We start from the raw sequence: 18,430 nt of genomic DNA on the forward strand, positions 1-18,430 counted from the left end.
CTCCGCTGGCACCCATATGGCATGGAGGAAAAACTAACCGGACCGACGGGGGGGTGGTGGTGGGGTTACTGCAACAAGGAGACTGGGACAGGGATTCAGGGGGTCTTTAATTACACGACCACACACATTTTTTTCCAGAAGATGCCTGCCTTGGTCAGTGCACAGTATAGATGGTGATCATTGAATGAGTACTTGTGTATATTGGATTCAGTACTTGTGTTATTCTCATTGCACCATGCCTCATCCATTTCACGCTATTCTAACACTACTCTGAATCTATAGTCACTGTGAAGCCTAGAATATCTGTTGAGTCAATGTGAAGCAACAGAAGCAGCTACAAGCATGGCTGAGAGCTCTTTTTGTTCAGAATGTCACCAGGTTCAGTCATCAATGGGATCTGGTGTCTTACTGTTAATTTTTTATGTTCTCAGCCTTTTTTGGCTTTTTTACATAAAACTTTATGAATTTCACCTATGCAACAGCATGGGCTTTCTGCTATTAGTACAGAATTAAGTTTCTCATGAGCTTAGTAGGTGATTATGTAATTAAAGATTGCTTCATAATGCAGGGAACTGAACTGAAGTTGCAAGAAGCCTTAATTCTGGCATTTCTTAATTTCAAGTGTTTGATTTCGCAATCTTTATTTTCTTTTAAATAGTTTGTGTGCGCGCAATATGTAGGTTGCGAACACAAGACTGAAGAAATTAAACTGTTCCAAAGCAATTTTTTTTTGTGAAACTCCAACATGCTTCAATTTCTGCATGACCGTTTCCAAGTTAATGAATAACTAGAGGCGAAACCAAGTATTTCCAACAACACTGGCAATATGATTTAGAAAGCTGTCAGTTTTAAAAAAAAGACAACTGATTTCAGAGATATGTTTTTCACGAACACTAAAATATTGAAAGCTTCAAAAAAGATCAGCTAAGCTTTACTAAAAGAAATTAATACAGGCAAAGAATTAACTCTGAACTACAAAAAGCTTTCAAAATATTTCCGGTTGTTAAATCACTTACCATATGTACTACTTCAGGGTAAATGGGCTCTGTGATCACATTGCGATTGTGTGTGATGTACTCTACCATTTCACTTAAAGCAGCTCGCTTTACTTCCTTCCACTTTAGGTCGCTCAGTGGATCAGAAACGAAGTCAAAAAGAACACAACATTGCCGCAACTTCTGAATAAAAAGCTTTTCTTGCTCAGCAGGAGGAACATCTGAAAAATGAAAATATTTGGTTATGAACATGTCTACAAACTACATTATTATAAAGGACTTTGTATTCCTCCCACTTTCTCTTTTTTTTTTTTTTAAAAAGACTCTGTAATAGTGTTGAATACCAGCAAGCATTCTAAATCTTAAACTACCTGCAAAACACAGAGATTATGGAAATTCTTAATATCACTGGAGTCTTGTGCTCCAGTAACACCCTATGACACAGGAAGCATGAATGGCAATGCCACTAGGGTTTTGCTTGCATTTGTCATAATTGTTGATTGAGCAGAAAAAAAAATCCATACTTGATTAAATATTTTTACCACACACAAAATTCCAGAGCTCATCTTAGTGTAAAAATTATGGTAAGACTGAGGCCTGGTCTACACTAGGAGTTTATGTCGAATTTAGCAGCGTTAATTTGACTTAACCATGCACCCGTCCACACCAGGAAGCTAATTAGTTCGACCTAGAGGGCTCTTTAGTTCGAATTCTGTACTCCTCCCCAACGAGGGGAGTAGCGCTAAATTCGACATGGCTACGTCGAATTAGGCTGTGTGTGGACGGAAATCGACCTTAGTAGCTCCGGGAGCTATCCCACAGTGCACCACTCTGTTGACGCTCTGGACAGCAGTCCGAGCTTGGATGTTCTGACCAGCCACACAGGAAATGCCCAGGGAAAATTTGACACGTTCCGGCGCCTTGTGGATGTTCTGCAGGACCGCAGGCAGGCAGGACAGAGCCCCCCTGCACTGTATCTGCAACCGCCCTCCCCCGCCACAAAGTCGCAAACCCCCCTCACCCAAAGTAACAAGAAGGAGGGGCAACAGGGGCCGTGAAAACTGTCACTGCACCCCTGCAGAGTGCACAAATACAAGAAGGCTCTCATTCCCTAAATGTTGAAGCAGCAAAGAATCCTGTGGCACCTTATAGACTAACAGACGTTTTGCAGCATGAGCTTTCGTGGGTGAATACCCACTTCTTCGGATGCCCTGGAAATTTCCACTGCTTGCATCCGAAGAAGTGGGTATTCACCCACGAAAGCTCATGCTGCAAAACGTCTGTTAGTCCATAAGGTGCCACAGGATTCTTTGCTGCTTCTACAGAACCAGACTAACACGGCTACCCCTCTGATACCTAAATGTTGAGAAGTCCTTCCCTTCCTGGCTCACCGAAGCCCCAATCCCAGTTTCATCCCCTAACTGTGTAGTTGATTATTAAAAGTAGTTTGCTGTTAATTACTATTTCCGTCAAGTTTTTCTACAGAAGACTGTCTGTGAAAGGGGGAGGGGAAGGGGGTTGTTAACTGCATAGGACAGTCACCTTTACCAGGGTACAGACACGGGGGCAGGATCAACAGCAGGTCACACACACAGTGCAGTCAGTAGGCACCCTGGTCGGTCTGGGAGGTGTTTTCCATGTTCTGTGTGGGTGGGGGGTATGTGACTTTGTGGCATGGGAGGGCAGTTACAGAACTTATGCAGTGGTCCTTGTCCCGGACCACAGAGCCACGCAGCAGGGGAATCTGTAACCATCCTCCCCCGCCACAAGGTCACATAGCCCCCGCACACAGAGTCCCGAAAAGGAGGGATGGCAGGCTCCGTTGAAACAACCAGTCCGGCACTGCAGACCGCTCTAGGAGCAGGAGCCTATCATTCCTCGAGTGTAGAAGCGGTGTTAACTGCACACCCTACCCACCACAGTCTGCGTCCCTGTTTCAACCCTTTAACGCGAATTCATTAATAAAGAAAACGTTGTTAATTAACAATGTTCCATTAACTTTATTTTTAAACGTGTGTTGGAAGGGGGAAACGTGGTGAACGGGGTATGTAACCGCAGAAGAAAGTCAACAGTAACTGAAGCAGGGGCAGGTTCAGCTTCTCTGTAAAGAAACTGAACAGTCACAGGTTACCCTGCTCCCTGAGGAACCTAGCTTTCAAAGCCTCCCGGATGCACAGCGCTTCCCGCTGGGCTCTTCTAATTGCACGGCTGTCTGGCTGAGCATAATCAGCAGCAAGGCGATTTGCCTCAACCTCCCATCCCGCCCTAAAGGTCTCCCCCTTGCTCTCACAGAGATTGTGGAACACACAGCAAGCTGCAATAACAATGGGGATATTGGTTTCGCTGAGATCCGAGCGAGTCAGTAAGCTCCTCCATCTCCCCTTGAGACGTCTGAAAGCACGTTGAATGATGACAGTTACCCAAGACCACCCTCGACACATTTTTCCCCCCAGCATGCATTGTGGGGAAATCCCAGAATTCAAATGGGCAGCGGAGACTAGGGGAACTGTGGGATAGCTTCCCACAGTGCACTGCTTCCAATATCGACGCTTGCCCCGTTAGTGTGGACTCACAAAGTCGACTTTGTAAGGTCGATTCCACAAATTCGAATTAAGTTAAATCGAACTAATCTGGTAGTGTAGACATACCCTAAGAGTCATCTACTCCACAGATTTAACATGCTTGATGCATCTTCAGTTTGTATACTTGACTAAACTTTCACAGTTTAGGTTGGAATTCAGAAAAACTTCCTAATTGTCAGAGTAGTTAAGCACTGGAATAAACTGCCTAGGGAGGTTGTGGAATCTCCCTCATTGGAGATTTTTAAGAGCAGGTTAGACAAACACCTGTCAGGGATGGTCTAGAGATGATGCTTAGTCCTGCCTTGAGTGCAGGGGACTGGACTAGAAGATCTCTTGAGGTCCCTTCCAGTCCTACGCTTCTATGATTCTATGAAATATTTTACATTTTTGAAGTTTTAAACTCAGAAGGTGGTGTTCTTTTAGTTTGAAAGGAATAGATTTTACACTTACCACTCCTATCTCAGGTGTCCCTTTTGTGTGGCAAGTACTACATCCTTAAATACCGTGTATATCTATATCTATATCTATCTTAATCATATTTAAACAAAAACTCTATTAGTGCTGCATGAATTTTCTAAAGAAAAATTCACCTTATGAAGGACATAAGGCATTAGAGAAATGGGGCCTGAAGCTGTATAGCTCAGGATTTTCATTGAGTGGCCAGAAAAAAAAACCCAATTACACAGTTTGAATATTCAGAAGCTCTGCTTTGTATGTGTAGACACATTACCAATCATTATAGTTTGACAAAATCCTGGTACTTGACTAGGTAATGCAAATAATAATCTCTCAATTCCCAACTCCTGTGATTTACAGCACGTGCCTTGTTACATACTTTAAAATGTGCAGCAATGAAATCAATAATGCTGACACTGAAAGTGACAATATTAAGCATTAGTGTTCACATTTAATACATTACATTGATAACTACATAGTCTGCGCTCCCCCCCCCCTCCCCGACAGCACCTTCCAATATACTGAACTTCCATCAGTCAAGAAAACTCAAATGCTGTGATCAGTTTATACTCCTCCATCAGGGTTTGCAGTTTGAAGCCAATTGGATTAGTGCTCCTAAATACATTTGGTGCTTTTGAAAATCCCATCCTAAGATGCCTAAATATGGGTTTAGGAGCCTAAATTTAGGCTCCGATTTTTGAAAATATTGGCCTGCGAGCACAAAAAACAACACACATTCGCTTCATTAGTGTACTGAAAGTCTAAACTTTTCATGGTTAACACTAAAGCTCTTTTTCCCCCCCAAAGAGACAAAGATTTTATACCCCCAATTTTGAAACAAAAATACAATTTTAGCCCCCTGATGCCACAAACACGTCTGCACACGCTTAGTTTTAAGTATGAATAATCTCACTGAAGTCGTTGGTACAATTCAAGTGAGTAAAGTTACACACCTGCTTATGCACTTGCAGGATCATGGCTTTAATTTTCAATACACATTTCCAGCCCCATCAATAACAGTATTGTAAAATTCAAAAAAAACCCACCCCACAAGTAGCAGCATTTTAAAAGATGGTGTTTATAATTTAGTCCATTCTAGAATTTTAATCTAAAGTTGCAATAGCACAAATTTGCCACGTAGTTTTATAAAGCTTCAACTTGATTTAAATCAGTAATTTTTCTAAAAAAAAAAAGATCAAGTGATTTAAAGTCATGATGTAAATTGGTCCATACTTCTCCACACACATTAGGAATGACATACTAATGATACTGATGGCAAATAGAACAATCTTATGTGAAGCAGTCACCAAGGAAAGATGATGCCTTACTCGTTTAAACTCTATTATACTTTTTTCTATATTTGCTGAGGCTGAGAGTCCCAACTATACAGACATATTTTGAGGATTTACACACATTACTATGCATTCTCCGTTACCCATTAGTTTGGTCAAATTGATACCTGTTAGGCTGTATTGTATGAACATAAAATTATCCTTTGTATTTCTTTAGATCAGTGGTCTCCAAACTTTTTATGTTCTGCCCCCCCCCTTACCCATAATGTAATCTGTCCGCGCCCCCACCCCAAGACCCAGGACCTCAGCAGGGAGCGGAGCCACAGCTGGGGCTTGCAGCCAGGAGCTGGAGCCGTGGCCAGAGCAGAGTTGGGTGGCGGTCTCTCCCCACGCCCCCATGGGGGCTGGCCTGGGCCATCGCCAGAAGCTGAGCCATGGCCGGGGCTGGGATCCGCATTGGAAGTGGGACCAGTGGGCCATGGTTGGTGGCCAAGGCCTGGGCAAGCAGCCAGGAGCAGGGCTGGGGCCGGAAGCCTGAGCCATGGCCAACCACAAAGCCGGGGCCTCTGCTGAGGCCGGGGCCAGAGCAGAGCTGGGGACAGAGCAGGACTGGGTGGTGCTCCCCCCCCCACCCTGGAGGCTGGCCCAGGCCCTGCCCCCCAAATGTTCCTTCCCAACCACCTAAAGGGGCACATCCCACAGTTTGGGGACCACTGCTTTAAATTCAATTATTTATATTGATATTTCAACTAAGGGACCAAGGCATGGATCTGGGCATCATAGTGCTAGACACTGTAGAACACATAGCAAACAGCCACCTCCCTGAACAATTTGCAATCTAAGTGCAAGACAAGAAACAATAGGTGGATACAGAGGTTGTACATGGTTACAGTAAGATAATATGCTTTAGACTTCCACAGAAGTACTATAAAATGCTAGGACTTTTTAATCACAAGCAGTAAGAGTCCCTGTGCTAATATGATCATAGTTTGTTTCAGATTTTGCTACCAATTATTCAAGTATGTACAACAAATACAAGCTTAATAACCTGAGTATTTGACAGTATTTGCATAATCTGGTTTGATATTTAACACACTAGGATATTCTCCTTGTAAGTGACTGACAAATCCATCTCGGAATAGCAAACAATACTGCTATTTGGAAACAAAGTCTAAAATATATTTCAAATACATATTTTGTATTAAATGGCAAGCAATCATATCTTTAAACTTTGTATACTGAGTAACTCCAAATACTTGTTCCAAAATAACTGTAAGCAACAACAGCCTTAAACAGGAGCACAAAGTAAACAGCATACAATAAGAAGCAAAACTCAATTACAGCTTTCATCAGTGTTGCTAGGAGACCACTGATAGCACTTTCTTTCTAGTTATAGAGTTTTTTTGCTAAATGACAGCTGCTCATGAACAGACCAGTGCCTTTCTTATGACTACACGCAGGATTCCAGCCTAACGTTCACAGCACTTTTTTCATTTGTAGTTAAACACGTTTAAACACAAAATACCAACCTTTGGTGCAATTTAATTTAATTGACAATCATTGCTTTACCCAAGGAGCTGGTATGATCAACGGACACTACTGGCTAACGTGTTTCGATTTCTGGCATACGTACATCAGAAGTGGAACACATGTAAACAAGCACACAGAGAAGTTACAATTTCCTTAGAATTAGTCTTTAATTCAATAATTGTTTGTATATTCCTGTGATAGAGTGCTGGGCAAGAATGACTGAGCCAGCACTCTGGTCTCTGCAGATTGAATCAAATGATGCAGAATGGAGCTGGTTAAACAGAGCTGTGTCTAATTTGTGGGTGGAGGAGAGCTGGAAGGCTAATTAACCTATTAGACAAAGGCTACAAATAGGCACAGAAAAGAATTAGGGGGAAGCAGCAGAGGGAGGAGAAAGATTGCCCTTCCCTGCTTGTTGCAGGAGCAGGGGGTTCCCTGGGACTGTTAAGATAGGGGTTCTCAAACTGGGGGTAGGGACCCCTGAGGGGTTGCGAGGTCATTACATAGGGGGGTCGCGAGCTGTCAACCACCACCTCAAACCCCGCTTGCCTCCAGCATTTATAATGGTGTTAAATATATTAAAAAGTGTGTTTAATTTATTAGGGGGGGTCACACTCAGAGGCTTGCGATGTGGAAGGGGTCGCCAGTAAAAAAAAAAAAAAGTTTGAGACCCACTGTGTTAAGAGCAGAGCTGTATATAGTAAGATGATGTTGGGAACCCACATTGTAAATAAAACTACACAAGATGTTTGACCAACACAAACAGGAGCAGTTTGTAAACAGGAGGAGAGGTAGGAGCCACAACGGCCCCCTCACAATTCCAAACTAGCAGTATTTTATTGCCTGTATTTAAAGGTTTTGTTTGCACAAACAGTATTTCTTGAAGTTGCACTTTCCCAGTTAATTCTGATTTTTCACCACTGAATGCCAGGGCTTACAGAGTCTCTGATTCAGTCCCTAATACTTATGGGTGTTCACAGTATAGAAACCCATTGCAAGGCTACTGCATAAAACCATACCATACTACAGGGATCAGCAACCTTTGGCACGTGGCCAGCCAGGGAAATCCGCTGGCGGGCCTGGATGGTTTGTTTACCTGCAGCGTCCACAGGTTCGTCCGATCGCAGCTCCCACTGGCCACGGTTCACCGGGGCTGCGGGAAGCAGTGTGGGGGATGTGCTGGCCACCGCTTCCTGCGGCCAGGGGTGACAGGTTTGTAGAAATTCTGGTGGTACCCAGAACCCTCCCCTGCCCAAACTCCGCCCCCACACCTGCCCAAGGCTCTGGGAGGGAGTTTGGGTGAGGGAGGTGGTCTGGGGTGCAGGCCCTAGGCTGGGTCAGGATGGGGGAGGGATAGCTCAGTGGTTTGAGCGTTGGCCTGCTAAACCTAGGGTTGTGAGTTCAATCCTTGAGGGGGCCATTTGGGGATTGGTCCTGCTTTGAGCAGGGGGTTGGTCTAGATGATCTCCTGAGGTCCCTTCCAACCCTAATAATCTATGATTCTATGATTGGGGTGCGGGCTCTGGGAGGGAGTTTGGGGATGGGACGGGTGCAGGGGTGAGGGCTGTGGGGTGTGGCAGCAGATGAGGCATTTGGAGTGTGGGAGGGGCTGAGGGCGAGAGCAGGGGTGTAAGGGGTGAGGGCTCTGTCAGGTACTGGCAATGGGGGGAGTTGGGTTGTGGGAAGGGCTCAGGGCTAGGGTAGAGGGTTGAGGGTGTGGTGGGGGGAAGCTCTGACTGGGGATGTGGGCCCTGCAGTGGGGCAGGGCTGGGGATGAGTCTGGGGTGCAGGCAGGCTGATCTGGGACGGGGGCCAGAGAGGAGGACTCTCCCAAGCCCTTTCCCTGCCGGCAGCAGCAAGTTCTGGGGGAGGAGCCCTCCTTTCCTGCCCCCCCCCCAGCAGCACATTCTCACTGCATGTGCTCCTAGGGCCCCTCTCAGGTCCAGGAATTTCCGTCATCTCCCCCATGGTGGGTGCGGTAGGGTGCTGCATGCGCCTCCTCCCCTGCTGTTGCCCCTGACTGTAGCCTCACTGATGGTGAGGAATGGGGCTGCCTCCTTGCCCAACATGGGGCAGGAGCAATGACTGGGGGGAGGGGCTGCTGCTGGAGGGTCCTGCCGGAAAAGGGAAGGGTTTGAGGGGGAAGGGCAGGCTCAGAGTCAGTCTGCGCTGGCAGTGGAGTTGGGGGCACTAGGACCCTGCAGCAGCAGTTGCTACAGGGAAGCAGCATGGAGGAGACAAAGACAGAGACACTCTGCTCCGGGCCCGGAAAGGCGAGCGAAGGGTGGGGGCAGCAAGTCGGGGCCATGGGACACTCGGGGGGGGGGGCGCAGGTGGGACTGGGGGGGCGCCCCGGCCCCAAATTTTGATGGAGGTGGGCCCCTGGCTCTGAATATTGCTGGTGCCCAAGCACCACATGGATATGGAACTCACCGCCTATGCCTGCAGCCCCCATTGGCCTGGAATGGCCAGTGGGAGCTGCAATCAGCTGAACCTGTGGACTCTGCAGGTAAACAAACCGTCCCAGCCCACAAGCGGATTTCCCTGACGGGCCGCATTACAAAGGTTGCCGATCCCTGACATACTACTTAATTAGACCCTGCAAAATTCAGAAGTCTAAATATAGTTTTTGACAATGCAAGTAATTGCCATAAAGCTATATAAAGTGATTTATAGTACACTGTATCTTAATGGGAAAAATGAAGTATCGATATTCGAATGAATATTGCTAATAATTCTGGAAGTCATGGACTGAGCTAAACAAAGGATCAACCTTGACCACCTCTTTGAGGTGGTTTGGATAGTTTAGACAGGCCTAGTCCACACAGTGATGAAGCCAGGTTATTTCTCTACACCCCTGGAGACAAAAGTCACTTGTTCCATTTTCCCTTTCTGGCCAGTGTGTTCATTGGTAGTTAACTGTTAGAAAAAAGCTGTTAAAAGGCTAAGAAGCTGAAGTGACTAAGCAGGGACTGTGGTGATACCATGGTTTAAGAGAATGAATAGACTCTTCAGAGTATTGGGGCTGACAGCTGGAGGAGGCTGTTGGTTTTAAGTTAGACTGACTGAGTGACCAGAGTTAAGATGCTCTGTTTATGTGTTAACTATGTACTTAATAAAGACAGTTAAGTTACTAGCAATGAATTATTAAGACTAGTGGATTACCAGAATATAAAACACCAAATGGTATCAGGAGTGAAGGAAATTACAAGACGACCTGGGAGAAGTTAAAAAAAGAAAAAATAAAACAGGTAAAAGTTGCTCAAAAGTGAAAAACAAGTTTGAATGAAATCAGATGAATCAATTAAGTGTTCCCACATTTCTGAAAATGTCAAGAAATGCTGCAGAAAATTGGAAAAATGTTTAAATAACAATTTGATTCATTTTTTAGGGCATCGGGATCTACTCATAAGGAAGATGAACAAAAGATTATCATCTTTTTTAATATTGCAGATACTGAAGCAATTTCATTATATAATTCATTTGAGCTTAATGTTAGAGAATGAACCAACTAAGAGTTGGTCTTAAACATTTTTTTGAGGAATTCTGTTTACCAAAAATAAGTGAAACATTTGAAAGATTTCAGTTTCACTCAAATCCAATGGAGGCAGAAACTTCTGAATCATTTTTAACAGACCTAAAGATAAGAAGTCAGACATAATTTCCACAATCTGAATCAATGGTAAGAAATCAAATTGCAGTAGGAATAAAAGATACCAGTGTAAGAAAAAGGCTATTAGAAGACCCAGATCTAGATCTGGAAAAAGCAGTGAAATAGGCTTGCCACGTATTGAAGTCATACTGGCCAAGGAGGGCTTGGTGGTTGGCCACTCTCAGCTAGAGGCTGGAAGACAAATAAATCTTGCATCCAAAGCGACCCAGCCTCCTCAAGTCTTTATTTTTGGGGGTGGCCCTGGGCTGTCCTTGCCTCTCCTTGTGGTTAACCGCCTTAACCACAAGGGAATTAGGGGCTGGGTGGGAGTATGAGTACTCATGCCCCTTGGTTGGCACAAAGTACTTGCATTCAGCCCTTTTTGAGATAGGGGCCAGGGAAGAGGGGGTCTGCCACAGGGCATTAGTGATCTTGGAAACCTCTTCATGAAGGGGTAGAGCCACCCTGGCAGGAGCCGAGGAGCAGAGGACATCGAAGAGAGAGTCTGAGGGCTCTTCCAATTCCTCTGCCTGAAGCACCAGGTTGGAGGTGACCCTCTTCAAAAGTTCCTGGTGCACTTTGGCATCATACTGAGGAACTGACTGAGAGGGCCCCGTGACAGCCTCGTCTGGCGATGATTAGGACAATGCCGGTGCTGCAGGAACCTCCACGTCCATCGGTGGTTGTCACGGAGTCACTGGGCCATGCTCTGGAATTACTACATACGAAGCCAGTCGGGACTCTGGGGGAGCATGCTGCCTCTCTCTGAGAATACTGTCTCCGGGGCAAGAAGCTTGTACAGTTTTGACCTTCTTGGGTCCGAACTCGGAGCATTCAGCATCCCTTTTCACACTGTGTGCTTCCCACAGCGAGTCTGCACAGGTGGGACTCCTGAGGAATCCAGAGGGCCCTGCACCCCAACTCCGCAGTCAGACATGACTCTCAGCCAGCGTAAAACAGAAGGTTTATTTGTCGACCAGAACACAGCGTAGAACAGAGATTGCTATTACAGACAACAGTGACTTTCAGCCAAGTCCATCTTGGGAATCCTGGGCAAGATGCCCTGGATTCCCCCTCTTCCAGTCCCCCCCCCCACACAGACTGCCTGCCTCCAGCCACCCGACCTCCTACACCACCACTTGATGCTCCTCCTCCTTCTCTTTGTCTCGCTTCCCAGGCAAAAGGTGTCACCTGCTTGCATCCCCCCTCCTGGGTCTCAGGTTACATAGGTGCAAATAGCTGGGCAGTCTCACCTGCCCTGAGGGCCTCAGCAAAATCACATCCCCAAATCTAAGTATTGGTGCAGTACACAGGGAAATTAAGGTACACACAGTATTAGTATAGGACAGTAAGACTCACATGCAACATAAGATGAATAAAACCCCACTTTGTCACAGAGGCCCTGCAGCTTCCTCCCCTGGGTCTTCCTAGATCTGTGAAGTCTTACCCCCACGAAGACTCGAGCACCGGATTGGGATGGGATACCAAGGCTGCTGGCCTCTCCGAGGCTCCTGACACCGATCAGGCAGCCTAGGACAGTTGGGTGAACCCCCAAGGGTTCCACTGGTACCATGGCACCAGCCACTGTGCTTGGGGCCATGGAACCAGTTTCGGTGCCATCGATGCCAGTGTCTCTGTGGGTACCGGGGCATGTCTTAGTATCACGGAACATCGCTCTGTGCCAGAGCTATAAGTGGAGTGGTTGGTACCAAGCGACCAAGAATGGGCGGAGCAGTGGCTCTTGTCCAACCGGTGCTGGTCACTGCATCTCGAAGCCAACCTGTCTGAGCAAGACAGGTGTCTTGGTTGGAGTCCCAGAGACTGACAGCATTCAGCAGATCTGTGTTGGACACCTGGTGATCCACGACTCACTCTGCTTGATCAGTATCAGGTCACTGAATGGAACTGGGAGCCATCACAGGCCAGCTGTTGGGAGGAACCTCCTGAGAAGGGCGATCTCCTCCTAGGAGACAGGCGATGACGGCCCAGCCGATCAGTCCTGTAATCGGTATTGGGCTCTTGGAGACAGTCAAGGCCAGTTCCGGAGATCTTGCCAGACAGCACATGCCTCATAAGGTCTGTGCCAATCCGCCAGAGAGGAATGTCTCAAATGCCTCAATCAGTGCGGTGACCGAAGGGGGCTCCACTGAGCTGGCCTCGCTAGTCCCGAGGCATGATGGCTTCGCACAGGCGAGCAATGGCGAGACATCTCTCTCGATGGGGAACAGTGCCACTGAGGCGGAAACACATGGATAGGTCCCAAAGTGGGTTTTCCCCCAAGACCAGGGTACTGCTGGAGCTGGTGTGGGTGGCACCGGGAGCATCAGGATCTCCTGAGCTGCTTGAAGGGCTTCGGGCGTCGACAGCACCTGAAGCTGTCCATGGCCTGCACCGCTATCTGGAGTCGCAGGTGAAGTATGGGATGGGCTGCACTGCTCGACTTGAGTGGGACCCCGACTTCCTGAAGGTAGGAGATTGTCCCCTCACCTTCTTCAGCTTCATGACCGGAGCTGTGGAGGGAGACCCATGCCAGCTTGTGGATGGCACCAGTGGAGCACTGAGCATGGAGGCCACAGTGCTAGGTGCAGAGTTGGATTGCTGCTCTGGTGCCAGAATGAGCGCCGACTCCATTAGGAGCGCTTTCAGATGGCTATCGCGCTCCTTCTTCATCCTTTATTTGAAGGACTTGCAGATCGGACACTTGTTGCTTATGTTCCCAACACCTAAGCACCTTAGGCAGCTGGTATGTCGATTGCTGATGGGCATAAGCCATTTACAGCAATTGCAGGGCTTAAAGCCTGGGGACCTGGGCATGCCCCGTCCTCCAGCTGAGTCCCGTTTGGGACTAACGAAGAATTGAGAACTACTACTAAGGGTAACTATATACAACTATTTTACAGGTTTTCAAAGTTCACAAGAACAGAGAACGAAACAACGCTAGCCGAAGAAGCAGATGTTCCAGCACCGTCACTCGCGGCAAGAAGGAATTGACGGGGTGGAGGGGGAGCCAGCAGCGCCCCTTATACCGCACCATGCAGGCGCCATTCCAGAGGGCGCCAGAGCCGGTCCCCTACGGATAGTGCTAAGGGCACCAGTCATGTGGCAAGCACACACACCTAATATGGAATGGATATGAGTAAGCACTTGAAGAAGAACTTAATTATATAGCACAAAAGGAGCTTGGAAAGTAGTTAAATCCTAAAAAATTAAGTCTTTCCTGCTTTTGCACTTACATTTCATAGTATAGTTTTATTAAAATGAAAAACTACAGCAAAATATAATAGCCATAAAGTAAGTCTTAAGAGTATTAAAGTTCAAGTTTTAAGTGAATAAGCTAATATACAAACTATTTTAAAAATTTGATTGTTCTTGGGGCAATATTGTTAATATTTAATTTATTCCTTCAATTAAACAAAGTTTTTTAAACCTGTACTTTAATCATGCGGTGTATTAGAAATGTAAAAAGGAACAACACTTTAGTGCAGTGGTTTTCAAACTTGGGCCGCCGCTTGTTCAGTGAAAGCCCCTGGCAAGCCGGGCCAGTTTGTTTACCTGCTGCGTCCACAGGTTTGGCCGATCGTGGCTCCCACTAGCCGTGGTTCGCCATCCCAGGCCAATGGGGTCTGCGGGAAGGGCGGCCAGCACGTCCCAAAGTCCGTGCCGCTTCCTGCAGCCCCCATTGGCCTGGAGCAGCGAACCGCGGCCAGTGGGAGCCGTGATTGGCCAAACCTGCGGACACGGCTGGTAAACAAACCAGTCCGGCCCACCAGGGGCTTTCCCTGAACAAGCGGCAGCCCAAGTTTGAGAACCACTGCTTTAGTTCACCCCAGTCTTCCGTGATGGTGGTGTGTGTTTGTTACTGATGAAGAGAGGGTGGTGAAGAGAAAACGGATGGCATACGGATACCACAACAAACTAATACCAATTATTATTGAAGTACAGCTAGAAGTTAAAGCTTTTTAGGGTAAGATCCTGACAAGGATATCTGATGCAAATCTGAGCATGGTGCTTTTCATAGTACTCAATCACTTGAACTAATCATGTCATTTTAGGAGCAGAACCCAACAGTAATTAGATTAGTAATATTTGAAGACAGGATTCCTTCCTTCCCCTCCCCCCCCCCCCCCCACAACCACACACACACAAGCTGAGATGCTTTTGCTTCCACCTTGCTGATCCTCTCCCATTTCACCAACAGGAAAGTGATTATCTCCCAGACTATCAGATGGCATTGGTTCCCCACTGCTCCCTAAAACACGAGAAAATATATGCACAACAATGAGAACACCTTGCTTTGACACCAATGTAAAAAAAACCCTCTCATTTTAAGTGGGCAAATCAAATGAATATATGTGGACCATCACACCGCACTGGACAAAAGAGGCAAGAATATGTACAAAAATGAGGTCACAGAAAATAAGACCTTTAAAATGGCTCATAAAAAGTATCTGCTCCTTTGGCAGATTTAACAAATATGTGGAGAGCAAAAATATTAGCATTTTAGGGATCCCTGCTGGCAAGCAGAGACTGAATCCTGTGCAATTTATTTGTAAACCAATCCCCACATTATTAGGAACTAATTCTATGAACAACCCCATGTAACTGTGCTTTAGGCTGCCACTCAGAACCTACTGGTCATTCTGTTGAACAATAGCAATGCTTTACTGATCAGCTTCCCATCACAGGATAAATCAGTGATTTGGAGACAGGGTACATTATTAGTGTCACTTGGTTATTTGGCACTACATAGATCAGTCCTTGAACAGAATTAGGGCATGGCTACACTTGCAGATGTAGAGCGCTGGGAGTTAAATCAGCCTTCGCAGACAGCAGCAGGGAAAACGCTGCCATGTGTTTACGCTGTCAGCTGCAAGCGCACTGGCGTGGCCACATTAGCAGCTCTTGCAACACCACAAAGAGCAGTGCATTGTGGTAGCTATCCCAGTGTGCAAGTGGCTGCAACATACTTTTCAAATGGGGTGGGGAGTTGAGTGACAGGGAGTATGTTGTGTGTATGTGGGGGGAGAGACTGTGTATTCTGGGGGGCTGAGAGTGTGTCAGCATGCTGTCTCGTAAGTTCAGATAGCAGCAGACACCCTCCCTTCCCTCCCCTCCCCTCACAAACACTCACAACAGCAGCATTCCACACTAATGGTTTGCTTTGTCCTGGAGCAGATAAGCATGCTGGCTGTCAGAAACGGAGCTTTGAAAGGGGATATCATAGAATCATAGAATATCAGGGTTGGAAGGGACCTCAGGAGGTCATCTAGTCCAACCCCCTGGGACCTCAGGAGGTCATCATATCTACATGCCTGCAGCCGAGTTCAAAACAATGAGAAGAATGGCCACGTGATTTCAGGGGATTATGGGACGTTTTCGGAGGCCAATCACAGCGCAGCAATAAAACACCTCATCCACAATGACGCCTGGGCATTTTAGCCGGGGCGCAGAAAGCTTTATGCTTCTTGTGGAAGCGGATTACAAGGAGCACTTCAGCTGCAGAGTCCAGGCGCTCTACGTGCCTTGCCAGTGTGGACACCTCAGGAGTTAGGGCGCCCGGGGCTGCTTTAATGCACTCTAACTTGAAAGTGTAGCCAAGACCTTAGTCACAAACAATTCCTTCCTTCAGGAATCTCACCCAAAAGTCCCAGGTAGCAACTCTGCCTCAAGCATTGACTCTAGTTAGAGAAATTAAGGCAGAGTGCAAATTCCCTTGCTGTTTGCCACAGCTCCCTCACCAAAAAAAACCAACCAATTAACGCACAAAACAATACAAGCATTTCTTCGAAGAAAGAACAGTGATCACACAGTAAGAAAAACAAAACAAAAAAACGGTAAGACTGTGTAACAGCACCACATAATCTCCTGCCACAATAGCAGTTTTCTATACTTGCAGTATCAGTTAAATGCAATAAAATCATGATAACTGGGAATACTGTAAGTCTTGCAATGATGGTAGTACTCTTCTTACCATCCCACATCCTGGAGAAGATCCAAAATTTATTTTTAAAAATTTCATTTTTTTTAGCCAATCGTGCTTTTTTGCAGCCGGATATGAAATTTGAACACTTGGTTAGCAATATTAAATATAATTTTAAAATCTGAAAATATGCAGTAATCTACAAGGATTTTAAAAATAACTGTTTCCCAGGTAACTATGTCCAAGTCAGGCATTGATGTACATGAGCAAACTAAAGGCAGAGGGCACTGCAGAGCGCACAATACAGTGTTTTATCTGGCCAAACTCAGGGTTACAAAGACAGGCACAACTCATTTCAGAATTTTAATTTAATCAGCAAGCGCCTAAAAAGCAAAGTATAGAAAAGTTTATAGTAAAATGGAAAATAAAACATTAAAGAGAAAAACCTAATCTAATAATCATACAATGCTATGAATAGGATCACTTACAAAGTAAAAGAACATCTGTTCCTCCTGTATTTGCTTTTCCAGAAATTCAGATATTGTACTATTCTTCATTAAACTAAATTCTATTTCTAGGAAACAAATTCTAGCTAGTCAATTAGTATCTACTCAATAATTAAGATAATAGTATTGATAACTGATAGTACCACTTCCATTATAAAGACTTGCACCAACATAAAAAGGTGTAAAATAAAACCGATTTAATTATTTCACCAATGTACATTTGTATGTAGACCACTTGTAGGAAAAAACAGGGCAGGGCTAGAAAAGCAGGGGAAACGATATAAAAATGTAGAGGGAAAAACTGAAAATATCTGATTCCACTGATGAAATTAAATTTTGAAGCGTTATCATGGACAAACATATTAAATGAGTTTCTATATGATTAAAGAAACATCACTGCATAGGTAAAAGTTGCCAGCTAAGTGATCTTTTTTCACTCAAGAGATTAAATTATTATTTTTAAAGTGAGCCTACTTCTCAGTGTTCAGTCAACCAAAAATATATTAACTGCTAGATTCAGACAGATTAAAGTGTTGGGATAATTTAAGAGAAATGGTGAAAATACAGACACTATTGTATCTCTATATAATTAAAAGGACAGGTACCCATTTTGTCAGTCTAGTAGCCTGAAAGCTCAAAAGAAAAGAAATGCTTCTCACTACGGATACCCTATGGAATTTGCAGTCTTTGAGACTACTTCTAGTGGAAGCCATCTTCTAAATATATGATGTCCTTGAGTTCCTATACTGCCAAAATCACAAAGAAAGAAGAAAATAAACTTCCATTATACTTCCAAAAATGTAATGTGCATTTGTTTAAATATCAGGGGAGCTTTTAGGGCTTATACTAGTAATACAGTAGGACAAACAATTTGATGGATAGTTTGGGACACTGGTCCAAACAAAGTGAGATATGGATTAACAAAGTGATGTCTGAACAAAGTGAGATACAGATTAACAAAACGTAAATCTAGCTACACCGCTACCTCAATATAATGCCACCCGATATAACACAAATTTGGCTATAACGTGGTAAAACAGTGCTCCGGGGGGCGGGGCTGCGCACTCCGGTGGATCAAAGCAAGTTCAATACAACACAGTTTCACCTATAACGCGGTAAGATTTTTTGGCTCTCAAGGAAAGCGTTATATCGAGGTAGAGGTGTATTATATGGGAATAGCTGTAGTGTTGAAAGATTTGAAGTAACAATGGATAAACTGAATAGGTGTTTAGTGTGATGCCTCTGAAAAGGTAAACAACTGTACTCTAGGATGCACATGTTGAAAACTCTTGAAATCATTACCAGCATGGCCTCCTTGCACGAGAGGCACCTTTTAAACACAGGGATGCCAGGCATGCCCCTTACTGGGGTGGGGGCAATCTCCACTGGGGAAAAAAAAGAAAGAAGGGGTAAAAGCTATCTATTACAATTCTTTTTAATTAAAAAAGTAGGGCGAACAAGAACAAAAACCTCATCTAACAAAATGTGGAAAACAAA

At 45.2% G+C, this 18,430-nt stretch overlaps 1 protein-coding gene across 2 annotated transcripts in view; it reads right to left on the reverse strand.

The window, feature by feature from the left end:
- Positions 1-18,430, reverse strand: part of PPP2R5C (protein phosphatase 2 regulatory subunit B'gamma) — a 170,789-nt gene that overhangs the window by 77,300 nt on the left and 75,059 nt on the right. For both annotated transcript variants that reach the window (XM_039534849.1, XM_039534850.1), the window contains one exon: positions 1,017-1,216. In XM_039534849.1, the coding sequence (XP_039390783.1) occupies positions 1,017-1,216 (200 nt within the window). The remainder of the gene's footprint in view (positions 1-1,016; positions 1,217-18,430) is intronic.

This window comes from Mauremys reevesii, linkage group 4, assembly GCF_016161935.1.
Source record: "Mauremys reevesii isolate NIE-2019 linkage group 4, ASM1616193v1, whole genome shotgun sequence".
Taxonomy (NCBI): Eukaryota; Metazoa; Chordata; order Testudines; family Geoemydidae; genus Mauremys; species Mauremys reevesii.